Source organism: Thalassophryne amazonica, chromosome 2 (assembly GCF_902500255.1).
Source record: "Thalassophryne amazonica chromosome 2, fThaAma1.1, whole genome shotgun sequence".
NCBI classification, from domain to species: domain Eukaryota; kingdom Metazoa; phylum Chordata; class Actinopteri; order Batrachoidiformes; family Batrachoididae; genus Thalassophryne; species Thalassophryne amazonica.
The window spans coordinates 147,776,645-147,803,031 of NC_047104.1; the positions used below are offsets into that span (position 1 = coordinate 147,776,645).

General features: G+C 44.8%; 1 protein-coding gene across 1 annotated transcript in view; it reads right to left on the reverse strand.

Annotated features, from left to right (window-relative positions):
* Positions 1 to 26,387, reverse strand: part of LOC117504370 (serine/threonine-protein kinase BRSK2-like) — a 175,379-nt gene that overhangs the window by 40,220 nt on the left and 108,772 nt on the right. Inside the window, exons 12-15 of the mRNA XM_034163836.1 lie at positions 23,057 to 23,117; positions 18,273 to 18,480; positions 10,600 to 10,648; positions 10,064 to 10,187 (exon numbers count right to left, since the gene is read on the reverse strand). Coding sequence (XP_034019727.1) covers positions 10,064 to 10,187; positions 10,600 to 10,648; positions 18,273 to 18,480; positions 23,057 to 23,117 — 442 coding nt within the window. The remainder of the gene's footprint in view (positions 1 to 10,063; positions 10,188 to 10,599; positions 10,649 to 18,272; positions 18,481 to 23,056; positions 23,118 to 26,387) is intronic.

Consider the following 26,387-nt stretch of genomic DNA (forward strand, 5'->3'; position numbering starts at 1 on the left):
GTCTGAACGATTTGGAGCTTTGCTGCATCAATTTTTTCCAGAAACTGTGAGAGACCTCCAGGTGGACACCATTCGGAAAATTCTGTTGGCTTTCAGCGACGATTTTATGGGGATTACACAGATTAAGGAGTGCTCCAGCCGGTTTAAAGACCGCCCACAGCTGCTGAGAGCGCGGCGCACTCGGAGCGCTGATCGACAGGCTGACACCCCGCTGAAACAACCAGATCATTTCCAACGTGAAGGCTTTGTTGATCCGGGACATCGTCTGACTTCCACAAAAAAGGCAGAAGGTGTGGACATTAGCACTTTTTCGGCCCATTCCACCATTACAGGAGTTTTTTTCATGGAAAGAGAAGCGGAGGGATGCGCCACTGTGCCGCTCATGGCGCGGACAAAACCACCTCTGTGTTGGTCTCACAGGACGGCTTTCAGATGGATTTCAGACGGCTGTCGGTGGATTTTCAGTCGTGTGACTAGCCGAGAAATTGTGCATGAGCTGGACATGCCACAACAGGTCCTGTGAGGCTTCATCACGGCGTTGCTTTGCGCCATGAGGAAATATTCCGACGTGCGGAATTCCTCCGCACGTCTGTCTCAATGTGCCGAAAAAGTGCTGATGTCCACGTCTTCCGCAATTTCTGTGCTAGTCAGACGACGTCCTGGATCAACACAGCGTCCAGTTTAGAAATGAATGGCACATTCCACTGTTACAGGAGTTTTTGTCATGGAAAGAGGAGCGGAGGAATTCCGCGCATCGCGGTGGAGCCGCATGGCCCAAAGCAACGCTGTGATGAAGCCTCAGAGGACATGTTGGAGCATGTCCAGCTCATGCACAATTTCTCGGATAGTCACACGACTGAAAAGCCACCGAAAGCCGTCTGAAATCCATCTGAAAGCCGTCCTGTGAGACCAACACAGAGGTGGCGCATCCCTCCGCTTCTCTTTCCATGAAAAAAACTTGGAATGTGCCGAAAAAGTGCTAATGTCCACGCCTTCTGCCTTTTTTGTGGAAGACAGACGATGTCCCGGATCAACAAAGCCTTCATGTTGGAAATGATCTGGTTGTTTTCAGTGGGGTGTCAGACTGTCGATCGGCACTCCGAGTGCGCCGCGCTCTCAGCAGCTGTGGGCGGTCTTTAAACCGGCTGGAGCACTCCTTAATCTGTGTAATCCCCATAAAATCGTCGCTGAAAGCCAACAGAATTTTCCAAATGGTGTCCACCTGGAGGTCTCTCACAGTTTCTGGAAAAAATTGATGCAGCAAAGCTCCAAATCGTTCAGACATTTATTCACAATAAAAATCTGACGAGAGGGGTGGACCACTGCTCACACAAAGCCTGCTCACAGGCGAATGACGCAACTGACAGGCGTGAAAAAACTCATGCATGCACACGAAGGTTTAAGCTTGGCTGATGCAATCACACGTGATTCAAATCCATATGGTTTTTGCAAAAAATAAAAAGGTCCGATACTTTTCTAACAGACCTCGTACAATTTGTAAACTGGTATATAGTTTGAAGTTTGCACTTTCAACACACAATCAAATGGAAGCTCAGACTGTGGTGTATTGGATGGTTAAAACAGCTTAATTTGGTCATGTGACTTTGACATGTGTCCATTTCAGATGGCTCCAGAGGGTTAGGGCTGTACTCACACCAGGTCCAGTTATCTTGGACCATGCCCGAGCAAGACTTTGCTCGCTGACCATGATTCATTCTCATCAATAAGGTGAGAAACCAGACCTGTTTCTAAGTAACTGCTAAATTAAAAAGTCGAGTGACATAACATCTTAGTTCTGTGCTCAGGTGTTGCTTGTGATAACACTACATGTAGCCTTGCCAAGTACAGTTGGACGATGCCGCAAACCACCTCTTCAGATCAGGTCAGGTAGGGTAAAAGTGTTGTACCGGTGTCGCCGTCTGAACGGTCCCTCCTAAAAATCGGTCCACCCTGTCTTCACTGCGCATGCATCATTTCGCACCTCAGCAGCATAATATCTGAGCGCCACCAGCAATTTACTGATTCTCACCTCGTTTCTGCTTCAAACTGCACTCCAGTCATCATCTATCTCAGTGACAGATATCGGAAGCTTTTGTACAACAATCATTTCCACATAAATTCAGCATTATTTCATAATAAAAGATGGCGGACTGATCAGAGTGCCACAGCTGCTGCGGCACCTATGTCATTTCAGAGAATCAGTAATGACTCACTGATTATCACCTTGATTCTGCTTAAAACGACCTTGTTTCTGCTTAAAACTGACTTTAGAATGATTTAAGAGGTTTACCTTGTCACCTGTTGGTTAATAATCACATTAATCCCTTTTATTGCTTTGGGTGTAGAGAATTAGACAGGCGTGCTGCTGTGGTCCCAAATGACATATGTGCACTGAAGGCAGAGCGTACCAATTTTTAAGGGGGACCGTTTGGTCTGCGACACCGAAGCATGGCATGGACCACTCACATTTGTCAAACAAACTGGACTTCAGGGTCTGATCTGCTCGGGCACAATATGAACAGCCTAGTGTGAGGATGCCCAAGAGTGCATCTGTGGCTGACAGGACATGTGGGCTCAAGACACTGTCATGGTGGATGTTGTTTCTGCACCTAGGCACACAACGTCACCTCAGTCAGAGGGTGAGCTTTTTCCTGGAATCTCTGAGAGTGTTATGTCATTGGAGGTGCCTGGGGATTCTCACTACCGGCTCATTGCCTGAGGCAGTGTGCACAAAGAAGGTCATGATGATGGGTGCATCATTAACTGATGACAGAGCTGTTTTCAAGAGGAGGGCAGTGACTGCTTCCTGCACAGCAGACAAAATACCTGAGTTTACAGGTGACATTTCTTGCCATTTGTGACTGTGTCACATTCTTATCAAGATGGACATCATGACAGCCGCAGCCTATGTAAACCAACAAGAGTGCAGGTACTGTATACAGGCTGACTTTCAGGCTGATACTGTGGAGTAGCAGAGTTTTGCTGCTGAACACACACAGGTGGATTTACTCTCCAAAGGGAATGTGGTGAAAGTGGTCTCTGAACCTTGGGGTAGGACAGGCATCCATAGATCTCTTTGCATCTTGGAAAATACACAGTGGGCCTCAGGCAAGAACCACTCACACTAATGCAGCAGTCACATGTTGGCTGTAAGTGGCAGGTGGAAAGCAGATGTTTTGTTGTCTTCAAGTACGGCATGGTGGGAAATTATACCACCGCAGGCTGTGACATCACTTGCATCAAACATGAACAGTTTTCAACTTTGTACACCTGCCGCATCGAAAAGGACAGTGGATGTTCTTTTACCTTAAATGATGGGGAAAGATGGGCAGCAAGAGATGGACTATTTAAGTCGAAAGAGTCACCTGTTTTTAACCGATATATCATGGAAATAGGAATCATTTGTGTGATGCAGAAAAATATTGAGCTGTAGCATCGGTAAACATTTACTTTTTAAGCAACCACAAAAGCTTTTAAATTAATAAATTATTAAAATATATTTAATGCAATTAATTATTAAATTAATAAATCAAAAATGTGATTTCATAAAAATAAATAGGCTTAAAATTTAAACAAGGTTTATGTTATTTGGAAACAGTGGTACAGATGCAGAGGTGCAAATCAAAATAGAAAATATTGTAATTGAAAGGGCGTATAAAAATGCATGTCTGGGTGTGATACTGGACCACAAAATCAGCTTGAAATCACATACACGGCTGGTAAAATAAGTAGTTAACATGTCAGCATTTTTCTCAGCAAATATATTTCTAAAGGTGCTATTGACATGAAATGTTCACCAGATGTCAGTGCCAACCCAAGTAATACAGAAATATAAAGACATCAAAACAAATAAGTACAGAAACTAAGTTCTGTGTAATAATGTGAAATGACAGGAAAAAGTATTGAACACGTGAAAAAAAGGAGGTGCAAAAAGGCATGGAACGCAAGACACCAGCTGAAATCTATTGGTAATTAGAAAGTAATCCTGCCGCTTGTCAGTGCAAATTAATATCAGCTGGTTCAATCCCAGCTGATGGCCTACAAAAAGGGGTCTCATTACCAAGGTGTCACACAAGAAACATCTCATGATGGGTAAAAGCAAAGAGCTCTCTCAAGATCTTTGCAAGCTTATTGTTGCAAACATACTGATGGCACTGGCTACAGATGGATTTCTAACCTTCTGAATGGTCCAGTTAGCACTGTGGGGCCATAATCTGAAAGTGGAAAGAACACCATTTCAGCATAAACCGGCCACAACCAATTGCTCCTTGCAAAATTTCTAACAGAGCAGTGAAAAGAATGATCAGAAGGGTTGTTCAAAAGGCAAGGGACACTTGTGGAGAGCAAATGTACAATTCTTTCAAAGAAAACAACAACGAATGCACTCAACCAACTCTCTTGCTGAAGGAACAGCATTTTGAAGCTCATTTAAAGTTTACTGCACAACATTAAAAAAAGCCTGTGAAATACTGTGAGAATATAGTCTGGTCAGATGAGACCAAAACTGAACTCTTTGGATGCCATAATACACACTATAAATGGCACTGTACATCAGCCCAAAAACACCATACCAACAGTGACGTTTGGAGGTGGGAACATCATGGTGTGGGGCCGTTTTTGGCAGGATGAATGGAAAAATGTACTGAGGCGGTCTTGATAAATAAATCTGCTGCCATAACCAGGATGATGAAAATGAAAGTACATTTCAGCAAGACAATGACCCCCATCACACAGACAAGGAAACTCAATTGGTTTTAGAGAATGAAAATAAAGCTGATAGAATGGCCCAGCCAATCACCTGACTTGACTCCAATAGAAAATCTATAGAAAGAACTAAAGATTAGAGTTCACAGGAAAGGTCCACAGAACCTTCAAGATTTGAAAACTGTCCGTGGTGAAGAATGGGTCAAAATCACACCTGAGCAATGTATGTGAGTAGTTTCTCCATATAGGAGGCATCTTGAAGCTGTGATTACCAACAAAGGCTCCTGTATTAAATACATTTCAGTAAGTGTGTTCAATACTTTTTCCCTGTGTCATTCCATTTTATTACACATAACTTAATTTCTCTACTTATTTGTTTTGGCTCCGTTATATGTGTGGATTATTTGGGTTGTTAATGACATCTGGTGAAAATGTCACATCAATAGCAACTTTAGAAATATATTAACTGAGAAAAATGGTGACGTGTTCAATACTTGTTTTACCTAATGTAAGTTAAGTTGAATAACAAATGCTGAGTAGTGAGGCAGCTTTGGGGAAAGCTAGACAACTACACACACACTCATCTTCAACCGCTTAGTCCAATCAAGGGTCTGGACAGAACAAATGGTTTTAGGAGGTGCACTTAGCTCGTTGAGTTTTTTTTTTCGGCCTCCTCTCATGGGGAACGCTTGAACCTGCCAGCGGCTGTCCCATTGGGTGGTAGAGGTGTATATCCTTGCCTATGCAAGTTTTGGCTTGCAGCCACCAGTCAATCAATCAATCAATTTTATTTATATAGCGCCAAATCACAACAAACAGTTGCCCCAAGGTGCTTTATATTGTAAGGCAAGGCCATACAATAATTACGTAAAAACCCCAACGGTCAAAACGGCCCCCTGTGAGCAAGCACTTGGTGACAGTGGGATGAAAAAACTCCCTTTTAACAGGAAGAAACCTCCAGCAGAGGTTTCTTCCTTTTTTTCTCTAATAGTTAAAATTTTATTAGCAAAGAAAGTCATGAAGTCATAACTAGTTAAAGTTAAAGGAATACTCAGCTCAATAGAGTTCTGACTCTTTGTCAGCCTGGCTACAGTGCTGAAAAGAAACCTGGGGTTGTTCTTATTTTCTTCAATTAGTGATGAGTAGTAAGATGTCCTAGCTTTACGGAGGGCTTTTTTTTATAGAGCAACAGACTCTTTTTCCAGGCTAAGTGAAGATCTTCTAAATTAGTGAGACGCCATTTCCTCTCCAACTTACGGGTTATCGGCTTTAAGCTGCGAGTTTGTGACTTATACCACAGAGTCAGGCACTTCTGATTTAAAGCTCTCTTTTTCAGAGGAGCTACAGCATCCAAAGTTGTCTTCAATGAGGATGTAAAACTATTGACGAGATACTCTATCTCACTTACAGAGTTTAGGTAGCTACTCTGCACTGTGTTGGTATATGGCATTAGAGAACATAAAGAAGGAATCATATCCTTAAACTTAGTTACAGTGCTTTCTGAAAGACTTCTAGTGTAATGAAACCTATTCCCCACTGCTGGGTAGTCTATCAGAGTAAATGTAAATGTTATTAAGAAATGATCAGACAGAAGGGAGTTTTCAGGGAATACTGTTAAGTCTTCAATTTCCATACCATAAGTCAGAACAAGATCTAAGATATGATTAAAGTGGTGGGTGGACTCATTTACATTTTGAGCAAAGCCAATTGAGTCTAATAATAGATTAAATGCAGTGTTGAGGCTGTCATTCTCAGCATCTGTGTGGATGTTAAAATCGCCCACTATAATTATCTTCAATGAGGATTGACTAGGGGACTAGAAGGAGAGAGCATATCTCACCCATATTGGCCTCTCTTCATTGGCTTCCTGTTAATTCTAGAATAGAATTTAAAATTCTTCTTCTTACTTATAAGGTTTTGAATAATCAGGTCCCTTCATATCTTAGGGACTGCTGGGGGGTTCCCATAATGCACTGAGTGTTTCTTTCTCTTTTTGCTCTGTATGCACCACTCTGCATTTAATCATTAGTGATTGATCTCTGCTCCCCTCCACAGCATGTCTTTTTCCTGGTTCTCTCCCTCAGCCCCAACCAGTCCCAGCAGAAGACTGCCCCTCCCTGAGCCTGGTTCTGCTGGAGGTTTCTTCCTGTTAAAAGGGAGTTTTTCCTTCCCACTGTCGCCAAGTGCTTGCTCACAGGGGGTCGTTTTGACCTTTGGGGTTTTTCCGTAATTATTGTATGGCCTTGCCTTACAATATAAAGCGCCTTGGGGCAACTGTTTGTTGTGATTTGGCGCTATATAAATAAAATTGAATTGAATTGAATTATCTGAGCTAAGATTCAGGTTCAGGTTCAGGTAACTTTATTTGTACCCGTAGGTAGATTTGGCTTGCAACAAACAGAAAACAGAAAAAAGGCATCCATGTTAGTCAACACAACAACAACAATAAAAACACTAAAAATACTAACAAAGAACATACACAATTCAAGTTAACAAACACCACCAAGGACTCACAACCTTAAAACCACTAAAAAGATGGTCAGCTTAAAACTAGTGTGCAAAGGGCAAATAAATAAATAAGTATATAAATATCTAAATATAAGCATATGCAAACCTACTAAGATTTGTTCAGTTGCACAGTTGCTGCTGGGACAAAACTACTCCTGTAACGTTTTGTTCTACACCTTGGGACTCTAAACCTACGGCCAGAAGGTAGAAGCTGAAATTTATTAGCCAGGGGGTGGGAGTCATCAACTATAATGCAGTTGGTTATCCGCTGTAATTGTTTAGTGTACAGCGACTCTAAACTCAGCTGCGATTCACCAATCAACCGAGTGGACCATTTAATGATCTGACTCAGTCTGTTCCTATCCTTCAATGTCAAACTGCCAAACCATGCCACCAAAGAAAAAGCTAAAACAGATTCAATAAAAGCACGATAAAATAGTGTTAACATGGTTCGGCCAATGTGAAAATACGACAGTTTCCTGAGACAGAACAAGCGCTGATGTCCCTTCCTACACACCGCCTCACAGTTTGCCTCAAACATCAGCGAGTCATCAATAATAGTCCCAAGGTATTTATAAGTTTTCACAATTCCAACTGGTTGACCATTCATTGTTGTGTTGCCAGGAGCTAAGCACTACGTCAGACAAAAGGTCTGAAATTCACAGAGAAACTCACAGTAACGACCAGGTGGACGATAGATAATAACAAATAAAACTGTTTTTTGGGACTTCCAATTTGGATGGACAAGACTAAGAGTCAAGCTTTCAAATGAATTAAAGCTATGTCTGGGTTTTTGATTAACGAATAAGCTGGAATGGAAGATTGCTGCTAATCCTCCGCCTTGGCCCGTGCTACGAGCGTTCTGGCAGTTAGTGTGACTCGGGGGTGTTGACTCATTTAAACTAACATATTCATCCTGCTGTAACCAGGTTTTTATAAGGCAGAATAAATCAATATGTTGATCAATTATTATATCACTTACTAACAGGGACTTAGAAGAGAGAGACCTAATGTTTAATAGACCACATTTAACTGTTTTAGTCTGTGGTGCAGTTGAAGGTGCTATATTATTTTTTCTTTTTGAATTTTAATGCTTAAATAGATTTTTGCTGGTTATTGGTGGTCTGGGAGCAGGCACCGTCTCTATGGGGATGGGGTAATGAGGGGATGGCAGGGGGAGAGAAGCTGCAGAGAGGTGTGTAAGACTACAACTCTGCTTCCTGGTCCCAACCCTGGATAGTCACGGTTTGGAGGATTTAAGAAAATTGGCCAGATTTCTAGAAATGAGAGCTGCTCCATCCAAAGTGGGATGGATGCCATCTCTCCTAACAAGACCAGGTTTTCCCCAGAAGCTTTGCCAATTATCTATGAAGCCCACCTCATTTTTTGGACACCACTCAGACAGCCAGCAATTCAAGGAGAACATGCGGCTAAGCATGTCACTCCCGGTCCGATTGGGGAGGGGCCCAGAGAAAACTACAGAGTCCGACATTGTTTTTGCAAAGTTACACACCGATTCAATGTTAATTTTAGTGACCTCCGATTGGCGTAACCGGGTGTCATTACTGCCGACGTGAATTACAATCTTACCAAATTTACGCTTAGCCTTAGCCAGCAGTTTCAAATTTCCTTCAATGTCGCCTGCTCTGGCCCCCGGAAGACAATTGACTATGGTTGCTGGTGTCGCTAACGTCACATTTCTCAAAACAGAGTCGCCAATAACCAGAGTTTGATCCTCGGCGGGTGTGTCGTCGAGTGGGGAAAAACGGTTAGAAATGTGAACGGGTTGGCGGTGTACACGGGGCTTCTGTTTAGGACTACACTTCCTCCTCACAGTCACCCAGTCGGCCTGCTTTCCCGGCTGCTCGGGATCTGCCAGAGGGAAACTAGCGGCGGCTAAGCTACCTTGGTCCGCACCGACTACAGGGGCCTAGCTAGCTGTAGAATTTTCCACGGTGCGGAGCCGAGTCTCCAATTCGCCCAGCCTGGCCTCCAAAGCTACGAATAAGCTACACTTATTACAAGTACCATTACTGCTAAAGGAGGCAGAGGAATAACAAAACATTTCACACCCAGAGCAGAAAAGTGCGGGAGAGACAGAAGAAGCCACCATGCTAAATCGGCTAAGAGCTAGTAGCTGCGCTAAGCTAGCGGATTCCTAAAAACACACAAAGTGAATAATGTGTAAATAATTTAGAGGTGATTCAGCAGAGGGAGTGCTTTAGTTAAGGCACGTGAAGATTACACTGTGAAACAAATCGTTATCTAGTTAACTAGATCAATCTAACTGTGCAGATTAAACAGCTAACAGATACAGCAAAACACCGCTGTGCTCCAGAACAGGAAGTGATACAATACCGCAGTGAGAGCCAACCACCAGTAGAGGCAAGCTATGAGGTCAAAACGAGTGGCATACAAGCACATTTCTACCAGGGATATGGCTACCTTAAGCCCCAGTCACATGGCACTAATGAAGGACACCGAAGCCAAAACGAAACAAGAAATCTGGACTTACGCTGACTTTCAGAGACATCGTTTAACCACCAGCTTTGTTTCTGTCGCTGAGCTTCATCAGAATTTTCAAACAGTTGAAAAATGTGAACAAATCCCGACGACAACCTCAGTTTGTCCATATTCTGTTTTGCTTTCTGTCTTGATGGTTCCTCATCATTTGCATAGTTCCCGTACCATCAGCGTTCCGTTTGATTGTTGTCCAATGGACTCGTCCATATGTAGGACGAAAAGCAACATAAGACAGACAAATAAATGCAGATCATTTTATTACGTCCTTGGCAGACTAATGAGTTTAAAAGAAGGAGGGATACTTTGAAAGATGGAAATGAAGACTTACAGAAAGGAAGGCGTGGACGATGTCGGCCTTTATGGAGCTCAGTGGTTTGTCTCTGATCACTATGAAGATCTGCTCTTCCTTTTCCAGGTTGATGAAGTTACCAAACCATGACTTCTTGGCCAATCTGTGGGGTGGGTGAGAAGGCATACTGCTGTACTGCGAGGGTAGGAACACACAATGACTCAGGACAAGATCATCGCCATAGACTTTGTGTCTAGACTATGCAATGCTAGACAGCCGTGAACTTTGGATCTGTTTTATTTTTCTTTCTGGTGATGGAACATATGAAAGTGTGAACACCTCATGTTAGACCAACACACCCACATGAGTGCAAATGTACTATTATTTAGAGGATGTGGGTGCTGCACATGAAAATCAAAATTGTGTCAGGTTGAAATGTGAAAAGTCATCAGCCCCCAGGCTTTGCATCAGCTGTATGACACGGCCCTTAATGTGAGGAAAGTCAAAAAGAGAAAACAGAGATGACAATGTTTTGGAGCAGCCACTCTGCTGAGGAGTGTTAATGTGTCACTCACTCTGGAGAAGAGTCTGGGGTCAGACTGGACATGTCTTCCTGGGTGGGAACTGCAAAAACAGGCCAAAGGTTACAGATTAGATCAAGAAATCATTTCCAGTTTAATATTCAGCTGTCCATCCTTATTTTAGAGGATGAACATATTGCATATTTTTCTTGTGGTCCTTCTAATATCCAAACAAAATGACACAGGAGGACTCACAGCTTCACACAAAAGATAACCTCCTTGGTTGATTTTTTTTTTTAAAGATAATGTTCCTGCTGTTGTGTGGGCCGCTGAAGAGGAGGTACTGATGGCCCACCACCAGAGGGCGCCCTGCCTGAAGTGCGGGCTTCAGGCATGAGAGGGCGCCGGAGCAACCGGGAGTGGCAGCTGTCACCCATCAACAACACCAGCTGTCACTCATCATCATCAATCACATCTCCATAAGAGCCGGGCAGCATCTTCACCTCACTGCCGAGAAATCGTCTACCGATCAGGTAAACCGCTCAGACTGTGTAAACAACAGTAGTAACGTATTTGCTTCTGTGTGTAACATTGCTTTTGCAGACAAACCTGTTTGTACATAAGGAGCAGTCGTGTGTTTGGGGAGTTGGCGTACTCCGCTCCTCGATTAAGGACTACTAAGTCTACCAACAGGATCTGCACGTAATTCTGGAACATTGTGATTAAGAGGTGGAGGTGCTTTCCACCATTGTACTGAAATGTTTGCTGGGTGTTCACACAGCCACCATCACCTGTCTGTTCTTCCTGCCAGCAGTACCCGATCTGACAGCCGGAGGCAGTGGCCACCTGGGGACCCAGCGCTTGGTGGCTCCAGGGTTGCTTCAGGTCCGGTGGAAGTGGAAGGCGTGTGGGATTCGGCTCTTTTCTGGACGGGCGTCTTCTATCCTCGAGCCTGCCCACACATCACTGTGACTAATTTCACTGTTGATGTCAATTGTGTTGTCTGTTGCTCTGTTGTGCACATTCACAACATTAAATTGTTATTTTTTGGCTTATTCCATTGTCCGTTCATTTGCGCCCCCTGTTGTGGGTCCGTGTCCCTACACTTTCACAACAGGATTTCTCGGCCAGCGTCATGGATCCCGAGGGGCGTCAACCATCGCTTGAACCACCAATGGAAACACAGGGTGCACAGGCGTCGGCAGGAGGCGTGTTAGGTGAGCTGCAGCAAATTTTAACTGCCTTCACTGCTCGGTTGGATTTAGTAACCGAGCAGAACGTCATACTCAATCAGAGGATGGAGGCTCTCACCACCCAGGTGGAAGCGCGCACTCAGGGCGCTGCTGCAGCACCTCCTCCAGCCAACCGAGCACAAAATACAGACATTCTAGTGGTGATTCAACGAACCTCCCCCCCCATCCCCTGAAGCATACATAAGCCCACCGGAACCGTATGGAGGTTGTGTCGAGACGTGCGCAGACTTCTTGATGCAGTGTTCGCTCGTCTTTGCACAATGTCCCGTCATGTACACGTCAGATGCTAGCCGGGTGGCTTATGTCATTAATTTGCTTCGAGGAGAGGCACACGCCTGGGCTACGGCACTCTGGGAGCAAAATTCACGGCTCCTAACGACATATACTGGGTTTGTGAGGGAATTCAAACAGGTGTTTGGTCATCCCAATAGCGGCGAGACCGCTTCGACCGTGCTGCTGTCTATGAGACAGGGACGTCGGAGTGCAGCCGAGTATGCAGTCGACTTCCGCATCGCAGCTGCGAGGTCAGGCTGGAATAACGTTGCACTCCGCGCCGCCTACGTAAACGGACTGTCTCCGGTCCTGAAGGAGCACCTACTGGCTAAGGATGAGCCGCGGGATTTTGACGGGCTTGTCGACCTGGTTATACGGTTAGACAACCGATTAGAAGAACACCGTCGGGAGAGGGGCGAAGGGCGTGGCCGGGCGCGAGCCGTCCCTCTTCCTTCCGGTTCCGAAAGGGTGCCGCCGTCCCCACGCTCCACAGTCAGAGAGCTCCGTGGAGCCACAGCTCCCCCTGCTGACGAAGCTATGGACACGAGCAGGGCTAAAGTAAAATCACATGACAGACAACAGAGGCTGGCTCGCGGGGAGTGTTTTTTCTGTGGCTCTAATGAGCACATACAAAGAAACTGCCCCAAACGGTTAAACTTCAACGCCCGCCCTTAGAGACTGGGTTAAGGGTGGGCCATAACATCCACGCGGGGAAAGCTCGTAGATCAGCACGTATCCCAGTGACGATCCTTTGTGGGGATCTTACCCTTCACACCCCAGCACTGGTGGACACGGGGTCTGAAGGGAATCTGCTGGACAGCAGATGGGCCAGGGAGGTAGGGCTCCCTCTAGTGGCTCTACCTTCCCCATTGAAGGTACGGGCACTAGATGGCACCCTTCTCCCATTAATCACACACCAGACACAACCAAATCTGGCACTCACTCTTCCCCCGCACCGTCCGTAGGATTGTGCCATTGATTTGATCCCAGGCGCTGAGTACCCGTTCAGCAGGCTGTACAACCTCTCTCGTCCTGAGCGCGAATCAATGGAGACCTACATCCGGGACTCCTTAGCTGCCGGGTTGATCCGGAACTCCACCTCCCCGATGGGTGCAGGTTTCTTTTTTGTGGGCAAAAAGGACGGCGGACTCCGTCCATGCATAGACTACAGAGGGCTGAACGAAGTCACGGTTCGTAAACGATACCCGCTGCCTCTGTTAGATTCTGTGTTCACGCCCCTGCATGGAGCCCAAATTTTCACCAAATTGGATCTTAGGAATGCGTATCACCTGGTTCGGATCCGGAAGGGAGACGAGTGGAAGACGGCATTCAACACCCTGTTAGGTCACTTTGAGTACCTGGTCATGCCGTTCGGCCTCACCAATGTGCCCGCGACGTTCCAGGCATTGGTTAATGACGTCTTACGGGACTTCCTGCACTGGTTCGTCTTCGTATATCTGGACGACATCCTCATCTTCTCCCCGGATCCTGACACCCATGTCCAGCATGTACGTCAGGTCCTGCAGCGGTTGTTGGAGAACTGCTGTTTGTGAAGGGCGAGAAGTGCGAGTTCCACCACACTTCTTTGTCCTTCCTGGGGTTCATCATCTCCTCCAACTCCGTCGCACCCGATCCGGCCAAGGTTGCGGTGGTGAGGGATTGACCCCAACCGACAAGCCGTATTAAGCTGCAACAGTTCCTCGGCTTCGCAAATTTCTACAGGAGGTTCATTAAGGGCTATAGCCAGGTAGTTAGCCCCCTGACGGCCCTGACCTCCACTAAAGTCCCCTTCACCTGGTCGGATCGGTGCGAAGCTGCGTTGAGGGAGTTGAAACGTCGGTTCTTGTCTGCACCCGTTCTGGTGCAGCCCGATCCCAATCGCCAGTTTGTTGTTGAAGTGGATGCCTCTGACTCAGGGATAGGAGCCGTGCTGTCCCAGAGTGGAGAGTCCGATAAGGTTCTCCATCCTTGTGCCTATTTTTCCCTTAGGTTGACCCCGGCAGAGCAGAACTATGACGTCGGCAATCGGGAACTCCTAGCGGTGAAAGAGGCTCTTGAGGAGTGGAGACACCTGTTGGAGGGAGCTATGGAGCCCTTCACGGTTTTCACGGACCATCGGAACCTGGAGTACATCCGGACCGTGAAGCGTCTGAACCCCAGGCAAGCCCGCTGGTCACTGGTCTTCGGCGTTTTGACTTCCAGATTACCTACCGCCCCGGGACCAAAAACCAGCGATCTGACGCCCTGTCCTGGGTCCATGAAGAGGAGGTCAAAGTCGAACTGTCAGATCCACCGGAACCCATCATCCCCGAGTCCACTATCATAGCAGCCCTCACCTGGGACATGGAGAAGACCGTCTGGGAGGCCCTGGCATGGAACCCGGACCCGGGGACCGGCCCGAGGAACAGACTCTACGTCCCACCAGAGGCCAGAGCTGCGGTCCTGGACTTCTGTCATGGTTCCAAGCTCTCCTGTCACCCAGGGGTGCAAAGAACTGTGGCAGTGGTCCGGCAGCGCTTCTGGTGGGCGTCTATGGAAGCCGATGTCCGGGAGTATGTCCAGGCCTGCACCACCTGCGCCAGGGGAAAGGCAGACCATCAACGGGCACAGGGTATCCTGCAGCCGTTACCTGTGCCTCACCGCCCCTGGTCCCACATTGGCCTGGACTTCGTCACGGGCCTCCCGCCGTCCCAGGGCATGACCACCATCCTCACGATAGTGGACCGGTTCTCCAAGGCGGCCCACTTCATGGCCCTCCCGAAGCTCCCGACGGCTCAGGAGACTGCAGACCTCCTGGTCCAGCACGTCGTACGTCTGCATGGGATACCATCCGATGTCGTCTCTGACCGTGGTCCCCAGTTCTCCTCGCAAGTCTGGAGGAGTTTCTGTAGGGAACTGGGGGCCACCGTGAGCCTCTCATCCGGGTACCATTCCTAGACCAACGGACAGGTAGAGCGGGCCAACCAGGAATTGGAGCAGGCCCTTCGCTGTGTGACCTCGGTGCACCCGACGGCCTGGAGCAACCATCTGGCCTGGATCAAGTACGCACACAACAGCCAAGTTTCATCTGCCACCGGTCTCTACCCGTTTGAGGTGTGTTTGGGGTACCAGCCCCCATTGTTTCCGCTTGTGGAGGGAGAGGTCGGGGTGCCCTCGGTCCAGGCCCATCTGAGGAGGTGCCGTCGGGTGTGGCGCTCTGCCCGCTCTGCCCTGCTCAAAGCCCGGACAAGGGCCAAGGCCCATGCAGACCGCCGGCGATCCCCGGCCCCTGCATACCAGCCCGGGCAGGAGGTTTGGCTATCGACGAAGGACGTCCCTCTCCAGGTGGAATCCCAAAAACTCAAGGACAGATTTATTGGGCCATTCCACATCCTGACAGTCCTCAGTCCGGCCGCAGTGAAGCTGAAGCTGCCAGCTTCACTGCGGATACATCCTGTCTTCCATGTCTCCTGGATTAAGCCTCACCACACCTCTTCCCTCTGTACCCCCGGACCGGCGCCGCCTCCTGCCCGGATCATCAACGGGGGGTCCGCGTGGACAGTTCGCTGGCTCCTGGACGTCCGTTGGAAGGGCCGGGGTTTCCAGTATCTGGTGGACTGGGAGGGTTATGGACCCAAAGAGCGCTCCTGGGTGAAGCGGAGCTTCATCCTGGACCCGGCCCTCCTGGCCGACTTCTAGGAGGCGCCCGTTGAGGGGGGGGTCCTGTTGTGTGGGCCGCTGAAGAGGAGGTACTGCTGGCCCACCACCAGAGGGCGCCCTGCCTGAAGTGCGGGCTTCAGGCACAAGGGGGCGCCGGAGCAACCAGGAGTGGCAGCTGTCACTCATCAACAACACCAGCTGTCACTCATCATCATCAATCACATCTCCATAAGAGCCGGGCAGCATCTTCACCTCACTGCCGAGAAATCGTCTACCGATCAGGTAAACCGCTCAGCCTGTGTAAACAACAGTAGTAACGTATTTGCTTCTGTGTGTAACAATGCTTTTGCAGACAAACCTGCTTGTCCGTGTCCCTACGCTTTCACAACACCTGCTATCTATAATGAGATACAGAGGTCCATGATAATGCTATCAGACCATGAACTGTGGATAAACCATGGTGATTAACACGAAAAAGATTATTTCTCAGATTCCTCCAGGCTAGAAGGCTCAAAGGTTTATGCATAAACATGCTTTCTTATCAATTAATAACAATACAAACATGATTTAAATAATTGCATAACATCCAAGCACACATACATAAATCACAAATAAGCTACAATATTATTGCAAACTAGAGAAATTAAAGTGCAATAATTTGCCAAGACCAAAAATATCTCCGTCTTGCAATGTAAAACACAAAAAAGAAGATGATGAAGAAGACGATATTGTTGCCAAGACTATTCACTTTTAACACAGTCTACTGAAATTGTACTGATGTCTATGCTGAGATTAGTCAAACATCTACAGTGCATCTGGAAAGTATTCACAGCCAAGGTTGGGTAGGATTACTTTGAAATGTAATCCAAAAGTAATCAGATTACAAGTAATCCAAATGTTTATACATACATACATGTAATCCACATGTATTCCTTCAAAGTAATCCTACCCAACCCTGTTCACAGCGCTTCAATTTTTCAACATTTTGTTAAGTTACAGCCTTATTCCAAAATGGATGAAAACCATTTTTCCCTCAAAATTCTGCACACAATACCCCATAATAACAATGTAAATAAAGTTTTTTTTTAGATTTTTGTAAATTTATTAAAAATAAAAAAAACTATGAAATCACATGTACATAAGTATTCACAGCTGTTTGTCATGAAGCTCAAAATTGAACTCAGGTGCATCCTTTTTTCACTGATCATTCTTGAGATGTTTCTACAGCTTAATTGGAGTTCACCTATGGTAAATTCAGTTGATTAGACATGACTTGGAAAGACACACACCTGTCTACATATAAGGTCCCACAGTTGATAGTGCATGTCAGAGCACAAACCAAGGTGATGTCTGTAGACCTCCGAGATAGGATTGTCTCAAGGCACAAATCTGGGGAAGGGTACAGAAACATTTCTGCTGCTATGAAGATCCCAATGAGCATAGTGGTCTCCATCATCTGTAAATGTAAGAAGTTAGGATCCACTAGGACTCTTCCTAGAGCTGGCTGCTGTCTAAACTGAGCGATCGGAGAGAAGGGCCTTAGTCAGGGAGGTCACCAAGAACCCAATGGTCGCTCTGTCAGAGCTCCAGCATTCCTCTGTGGAGAGAGGAGAACCATCCAGAAGGACAACCATCTCTGCAGCAATCCGCCAATCAAGACTGTATAGTAGAATGGCCAGACGGAAGCCACTCCTTTGCAAAAAAATGCATGGCAGCCCGCCTGGTGTTTACCAAAAGGTACCCGGAGGACTCTCTGGTCTGATGAGACAAAGACTGACATGAATGTCACTCCTTATGTTTGCAGAAAATCAGCCACCATCCAAGCCAAGCCAACATTTCAAAGGAGCGACTTCAGGACAACTCTGTAAATGTCCTTGAGTGGCCCAACCAGATCCCAGACCTGAATCCGATTAATCATCTCTGGAGAGATCTGAAAATGGCTGTGCACCGATGCTCTCCATCCAACCTGTTGGAGCTGGAGAGGTGCTGCACAGAGGAATGGGCAAAACTGCCCAAGAAAAGCTTGTGGCATCATATTCAAGAAGACTTGAGGCTGTAATCGCTGCCAAAGTTGGATCAACAAAGAATTAAGGAAAGGGCAGGTGAATACTTATATCCATGTGATTTCTTCATTTTTTAAAAATAAATTTGCAAAAAACGAAACAAAAAAAACAAATTTTTCATGTTGTCATTATGGGGTTTTGTGAGTAGAATGTTGAGGGAAAAAATGTATTTACTCCATTTTGGAATAAGGCTGTAACATAAACTGTGGAAAATTGAAGTGCTGTGAATACTTTATGTACTGTAAATTTCTATAGGTTTTACAAAAAAGAGGAACAGTCTTCTCTAAAAAGGTTCTACAGATTTCAACATTTCCTGATTTCACCCCATTTTCCATGAGCCATTTCAAAGTTTAATGGTTTCCAAACCACAGTCACAATTTTTAATATGTTTTGGAAAAATTGGTTAAAGTATATTTTAGTAATATGGCGTCTAACCAAACAGAAATGAGTGACATTAAAAAAATCACACCATCTAGTCATCTGTTACTTCCCATGGTACCTTGCATTTTCCTGCGATGGAAGCGTGGCGAGCCCAGGAAGCTGTTCTTGATAGAGTTGAGGCGCGTTCTCCATGGCATACCCCCAATGGAGGGACTGGGGGGCGGTGTCGGGCTGGGTGTGCCAGCTGGGCTGTCCTTGGGCGTGTGCACCGGGGTGCCCTTAGGGGTTGGGAGAGGGCTCCCTCTGGGGGAAGGGTGAGGGGTCACCTGCGTGATGGGGACACATTTGCCATTGTGGTCAGGGTGTAGGTGGTGGCGGCGAAGGGGTGACATAGGAGGCAAGGACGACAGGGGGATGGAGAGTTTAGGAGGAACAGTGAGGGGTGGGTGGCGTCTCACACTGGGGCTGTTGGGGATGCAGGGAGTCAGAAGCTGGTTAGGGGTTGAGGGCTCAGATTTGGGGGTAGTGTTGGTTTCCACAGCATTGGGAAGCGGGTTGGACCTGGTGGATTGCAGGGGTTTCTCTGACACTTTGGGTTTGGCAGGTAGGGTCTGTGTGCGGGGGTGCATGAGGGGAGACGCCATCTTTGGCTGGTAGGAGTTGGGCATACGTGGGCCCACCCCATTAAGATGGACCTCAGGGGTGTGGGTGGGGCTGCAGTTGGGGGATTGGCAGAGGTCTGTGGACTGGGGCGGGATGAAGAATCGCCGGTTGGGCTGTGATCCGTCATGCACCGTTAGACATGACAGCAAAATCAGCCAATGAGAAAGCCGCAGCCAGAGGAACACCACAGCCGGATAAAAGTGTCATTCCCAAAAAAACAAACAAAACAAACAAAAAAAAAAAAACAGAACACACCAGGGAATAAAAAGGCAGGTGGCAAGATGGGTGTAAAGGTGGAGGCAGGCAGGGAGGAGTGAGAGTGCAAGAAAGAAAGAAGACAGAACATGCAATTAGCACAGTGAGCCAATCAGGACGCAGCAGTGACGCATTCATGGCACATTAACAACCGGGATGCACCGAAATGAAACCTGCCAGATGGAAAGATTTCGAAAACATCAGCCAGTGCTGGAAGGATTTGTTTAATGATAGATCTTCCACACAACAGATGCTCGCCTGTCTTTACTATTATTATTATTATTATTATTATTATTATTATTATTATTATTATTATTATTATTACCATATTTTGGGACATTTTACCTTTTACAGTTAAAAAGTTGTGCCCATTTTTCATGTTTCTTCTTATGGAGTGATTACTGGCCAGCACATTGGTGCATCCCTAATTACCAGCAAGTCAATCAGCTTGAAAGCTAACAGATTTAGCTTCACCCTCCACCTGGGAGCGCAGCCAGACTGCAGCATGCACAGCGCTGTGGGATGAATGAGCCGATGAGAGAGCACAGAACCATGTGCAAATCCTCCGTCCAGCAGTCCCGAGCGACCTAAAGCAGTAAAGTTAGGGAGCCTGCTCTGATCCGTCACTACAATCTGATAACATCTTTATAAAACACTGCTCCACAGAGTCAAACATTATAAAAAATAATATTACATAAATTATATTATAATATATATATATATATATATATATATATATATATATATATATATATATATATATATATATATATATATATATATATATATATAATATTCTATATATTATAAAAAATAAATAAATAAAAAAATCTAAACCAGAAATGTGTGATCAATGTTTTTGCTTTCTATTAATGTCTTATGGCAGAACGAAACAAAAGGTTAAAGATTTGGTTTCTATCAAAATACGTTACTGATGGGTGCGTCTTTCTTTACATCTTTCCCAACTTCTATGTGGTTCAATATGCTTTATTGTTTTGGCTCAGACATTTCCAGCTGGATACTGTTCCTGAAGCTAATCCTTCTTGATTTTATGTTATCTTGAAGCCAGGTGGAATTGGTGGGGTTCAGTCTATTGTGATAGGACACATTAACACACAAAAGAGGTTTGGACTACAGAAGAAGAACGGATGAGTGTGTATCCACTTGGATTCTTTATTGTCACTGTATCAAGTAGAATGAAAAGTATTATTTGCAAAAATGGGCACTGCGTGTGAAAACCACAACTTCATCCAGTGGAAACTACAAATGGCTTTTTGTTGCATTGTGTACTAGAGGTGGGCGGATCGATCCTAATATCGATAATATCGATACCAACGCTGGTATTGATAATGAACAATTCTTGCGTAAAAAGATCGATACTCAAGCTTTTTTTCTCTCCCGCACGCACTGACTGCTGCACACGCAGATTCATCAAAATCTACTCTCTGTCTGTAAGAGCAGCGCTGCGCTGTGTCACACAACACGGAGCAGTGCACCCTTGTATTGTGGTTTGTCAGCCCTCTACCTCAGGTGATTTTATTTTAAGTTGTGTTGAGTGATTTTTTTTCAACAAAAATGTTGATTGTGATAATAAAGTATTTTGTTGTCACGTACAATGTTTGGCAAAATTCAATCCTAGGTCTTTTGGATCCTTTAGATCTTTGAAGCTTAAATATGAAAAAGTATCAGTATTCGTATCAATATTGACGATACTGGGCCTGTATTTACTTGGTATCGGATCAATACCAAAATTCCCGGTATTGCCCACCTCTATTGTGTACTACTTTGTGGCAAGTGGAAGATAAGCCCCATAAAGTGAGCTCGTTACTCCCCCTAGTGTCCTGGAGCAGTAACCACACCACAATCCACAACAAAGCACCTCCGCTCCACAAATCCTGTCCACCCCCCCCAACCCCACCATTCACCCTATTGAGGTTTAAAATCCTGCAAAATCTCGCAAAACTTCGGAGAGTTCACCACGCTGTGAGATGTCAGTAACATTGAGAACTGCACTGAGATGCTCTGATCAGGCTGCGCGTTAACCGCTTCACACGGACATCACACGGACATCAGTGATAACATTGCAACATAAAACTCTTTGTATACTGTGCCTAAAACTCTCATGAATATATTATCTGGGTTTTTAGACGTTATTGTGTTTGTTTTATGTAAACATGTGAGAATCTCAGGTTGTTTCTCCATTATTTTCATTGGAAATCGTCGCTTCCTGTTCATGTCATTGTGGAGGAAAGTGAAGTTTGCTCTTTAACGTCCTGCTTATTGTCCTTTACACCACTCTTTATGCTCTTTATTCCAGAGTAATATATGAGGGCTGTCCATAAAGTATAGGTCCTTTTTATTTTTTTCAAAAACTATATGGATTTCATTCATATGTCTTTACGTCAGACATGCTTGAACCCTCGTGCGCATGCGTGAGTTTTTCCACGCCTGTCGGTGACATCATTCGCCTGTGAGCACTCCTTGTGGGAGGAGTCGTTCAGCCCCTCGTCGGAATTCCTTTGTCTGAGAAGTTGCTGAGAGACTGGCGCTTTGTTTGATCAAAATTTTTTCTAAACCTGTGAGACACATCGAAGTGGACACGGTTCGAAAAATTAAGCTGGTTTTCGGTGAAAATTTTAACGGCTGATGAGAGATTTTGAGGTGATACTGTCGCTTTAAGGACTTCCCACGGAGCGAGACGTCGTGCAGCGCTCCCAGGTGCCGTCGTCAGACTGTTTCAAGCTGAAAACCTCCACATTTCAGGCTCTATTGATCCAGGACGTCATGAGAGAACAGAGAAGTTTCAGAAGAAGTCGGTTTCAGCATTTTATCCGGATATTCCACTGTTAAAGGAGATTTTTTTAATGAAAGACGTGCGGACGGGTCCGCGCGTCGGGACGCAGCCGGCGCGGTGCGGCGGCACAGGAAAAACACCTCTGTGTTGATAACCATTTGTAAAATCCAGGCGGCTTTTGATGGCTTTCAGTGGAGTGAGTATATGAGAAATTGTTTAACAGCTGGACATGTTCCAACTTGTCCTTAAGGCTTCCAACAGAGGTGTTTTTCCTGTGGCGGAGCGTCGCGGCGGCTGCGAGCCGACGCTGCAATCCGTGCAGCTGCAAGTATGAGACGAACACTGAAAAAGGCTGAGTACTCGTGCATTTTGGGCGTATTTAAATGACACACAACACTGCAATACACAACTCTACAAATACGCCAATTTGAAAGGGGCTTTAGGATCTGAAACTTATTTCATTGTTTTGTTTGAGTTCTTGGATGTGTTTTATCGGTAAGGAGTACTAAATCTGCATCTGTCATTTTGGTTTCTGAAAAGGGAGAATAGCATGCACTCTGAAAATTGCAGGATAATTTATTAAATGAAAGGTTTCTGATTGCCTCTGGAAGACGGCAAATATTGGAAAGCTAAAAGCCTGTAATTTACTGAGAAGTAGCTTCAAAATCCTCGGCTTTACTACAAAAGGAAATGCTGCACAAAGATGTTACAATGGGCTGCAGGTTGATTCACACACAGAATCCGCCTGCTTTGGCTTTACAGCAGCAGTTTTCTGGATTTTTCTCTTGAGGATGATGAATCAATTCTTCAATTAATTGACAACTGTATGAGAAAGTGTGGAAATTAATCATTGATTGCCATCTGAAGTTTAGTGTTTGGCCTCCTATGGATCTCTTCACTCTTCATCCTAAAACTCTGTGACATAAAAAGTCACCTTAAAGGTATTCATGACAGGGTCAAATCATGACCTCAGTGAGAAGATCAACAGTTTTAGACATTTAAGAGTCTGAAGTTGGCACTGCTGTAAGTCAAGCAGGCTTATAGTGAAGTCCATAGTGGTGGGAATGGGCCTCTGGTGACAGTCTGGAGTGAATGGAGATCTGTGTGTGAGCTGCAACAGCACACCAGCAGAGCCAGCAGTCAGGTGCACTGTGGGTAATCAATCCATATTTAGTAGGAGACACACTTACCCTGGGACTGCTGAGAGGACTGGTCGACAGACCGGAGGACGCGCCGCTGATCGACCGCGATCTGTAAGCACAAAATCACGCAGAGTGAGAACATTATACAAAACCTACACAATGTCTGAGATGAGAAAATGGAAAATGCATCAAGAAAGTTGTACACAAAAACACAAATACAAAACAGATTTTAAAAAATGCATTTGTGCAGTTGAAATGTAGTGAGGAAACTTTCATCTCAACACACGGGAGAAGATTTGATCTCAGGCAGAGGAGACTGACTCAAATAAGGACAGATCACCAGTGAAGACCTCGTCTGCACGCGTGCTGGTGCCTACTGTATTACTGTGTTTCTTCGCCAGATTTGAAACCACGTCAGACTTTCATTATAAAGCAGCTCAAACTGAACTAAATCATCACCATGGAACTGCATTAAGCAACAGAACGAGTGCCTTTTATTTAATTGATTTAATTATTTTAATGCTATGTTTGGGTTCTGAGCCTTTTTTTGGTCATGTTGGTCCCACTTAGGCTAAAATACTGCTGTAACCTTCCAACATCTGGGTAGCATTCTTGGAATAATTGTGTTACACTTCACACTTAGTCTGAGTGTGTCATGGATCCAGACTGAGTGAAGGTTTTGTTTGGAATGTCCATTGATATCAGATTCAAATCTGTTCTCACTGACTGACCGTCCCCACTGTACAAAGCCAGTGACCAGATCTGATTTCTGTGTCCTTACTGCAGGCTTAATTTGCCATCTAATCCGCATTGGTTGCTATAGTAATGAAAGTCACACACAAGACACATGCCAGTCAAATAACAGCATTTTTCGTGTCTGCACGCTGCAGCTCCAGAGAGCTAATTGACCGGATGTAGATTATAATCAAAACGTGTGAGTTTACATGTTTGTATAATTTATATATTTTAATTTGATATATTAGAAAATGATACAAAGTGTGCAGTCTGGTGACAGTTTGATCAGCCAAGTCTTCACCTGACGCGGCTCCACTCGAGCCACTGCTGTTGTCCACCATCGTTGGTTTTGACGCATGCGTGATTGGAGAAATCACAGTTTGATTACTTTCCCCTGTGACCTACGACATTTCATTGCTTTTATACTTAAATCTGAATTCGGATTCACAGTGAAGACTTCATAGTCGTAGAAATTAGAGCTGTATTAACAAGACTTTGTACTCACAACTTTTAAATTCTTTCTCACATAAAAACAATCGGAATCCAAACGGTTTCTCATTTCAATGCTTTTCTACTCGTACCCATAAACCTGAATTTGTATTCACGGTGAAAACTTCGTAGTTGTAGAAATTAGAGTTACGAATACGAATGGTGAGAATTATGCACACGTCTTTTTGGCAGCTGTCTTACTCCATACACACATATACATGTGCACAAATGTCAAATTTCAAATTTGAAGTTTGACAATTTGAATTGAATTTGAATGTGTACTGTAAAAGTCACATCCAAAATCCCATCACACAAAATGCAGTGTGTAATAAACGGCTTTACATGATGTGGACAGACTGGGCAGCAGCTGAAGCGCTGCTGTGTAAATATATATACATGACATATGCATTACTTTGACTTTTGTTTCCCTGCAGACAATGTGAACCCAAAATATTTCATGTTTTTTGTGGTTACATTTACTTCATTTGATAATATACATCCATTCCTGCATTTAACGCCTGCAACACATTCCAAAAAAGTTGTCACGGAGCAATTTATTCTACATATAATCATCACTTTCACAGCCAGTTTCTTTCTTTCAGGGGAAGGATAGATGAACTTTTCCATGTCACCAAATGTCTTGGATTCTGTTTACATCAATCCTTAAGAAATACAAACAGTATGGTACTATATGGTGTCAACAAGGTTGGGTAGGATTACTTTGAAATGTAATCCAAAAGTAATCAGATTACAAGTAATCCAAATGTATGTACATACATACATGTAATCCACATGTATTCTTTCAAAGTAATCCTACCCAACCTTGGGTGTCAAGTAGGCAGTTCTCAAACATTGAGTGACCATGCTGGAAGGAAACTACTGTAGTAAAGGAAGTTGCCAAGAGAACCACTGGATAACCAGTCAAAATCCATCAAGAACAGAAGGAGCAGAAGAAGCATTCTGGGTGAATTTCATCCTGTCCCCCCCCCCCCCCCCCCCCAAAAAAAGAAGTCCAAAGTCAAGAAATGACTTCAGTTTCTCTCTTGTTTCACTTGGGGTTGCTGCAGCAGATCGGAGATGGATTCCCATGTTGATTTGGTGCACGTTTTACACCAGATGCTCTTCATGACACAACTCCACATTACACAGAGATTGGGCAGGGAGGCGGGGCACTGAGTCAGGATCCTTACGCTCTGGAAACAAGTGCAATTAACCACTTGGCCATTTGCCTAAAATGGAAAATTTCTAAATTCTGTAAAGAAAATTGTGAACAGTGTTAAGCTAAAGCAATCAAAACCAACAGAATCAAAATCCATCAAGAAGTGAAGGAAAAGAAGAATATTCCATAAACTGCTGATGGACGGATGTTTCACAATGACATTAAATGAGCTGAAAATACTTCAGACACATCAGCATTGCACACTGTTTTCTCTGTCTCTGTCACACACACACACACACACACACAATATAAAATTCATTAGCACCATGTTTATATTCTCCTCATTATGAACTTTTACATTTTTCATTTACAAGTCATTAACTTTTCATTTGTCTTTCACACAGATGTTGCTTGTTTGCAAATGACAACCTCCACCCCATCCTCTTTCCAGTACCCCAACATGCTGCATGATGTCAGTGAAGACTCACTCATCTTCAACCACTTACTCCAAATAAGAGTCTTGGGGGGCTGGAGCCTATCCCAGCAGTCATAAGGCGTGAGGCGGGGTACACAGGGACATATACAGAAAGACAAACACATTCACACCTGCACGCACACCTACGGACAATTTAAAGTTTCCAATCCATGTAACCTACGTCTTTTGATGTGGGAGGAAGCCGGAGCACCCAGAGGAAACCCATGCAAACACAGGAAATGTAAAAAGAATGTAGAAAGAACTGCATTGTTGCTCTATCTACCCACTGATTAAAAAAATAAATCACATTGTAAAAAATAAACATCCAACAGCTGAAAATTGGTGGTTTGAGATTGTCCGGGTGTGGAGTTTAACTGTTAACTGTGCTTTTTCTGTAATCTGTTCTACCGCTGAATTTTAAAGTAAAGCATGATCAATTTGTTTTCTAACTTTTTAACAAAATTTTAAATTCTAATGAAATTTTCTAACTTCCAATAATTGGAGTACCAATAATTTGCATC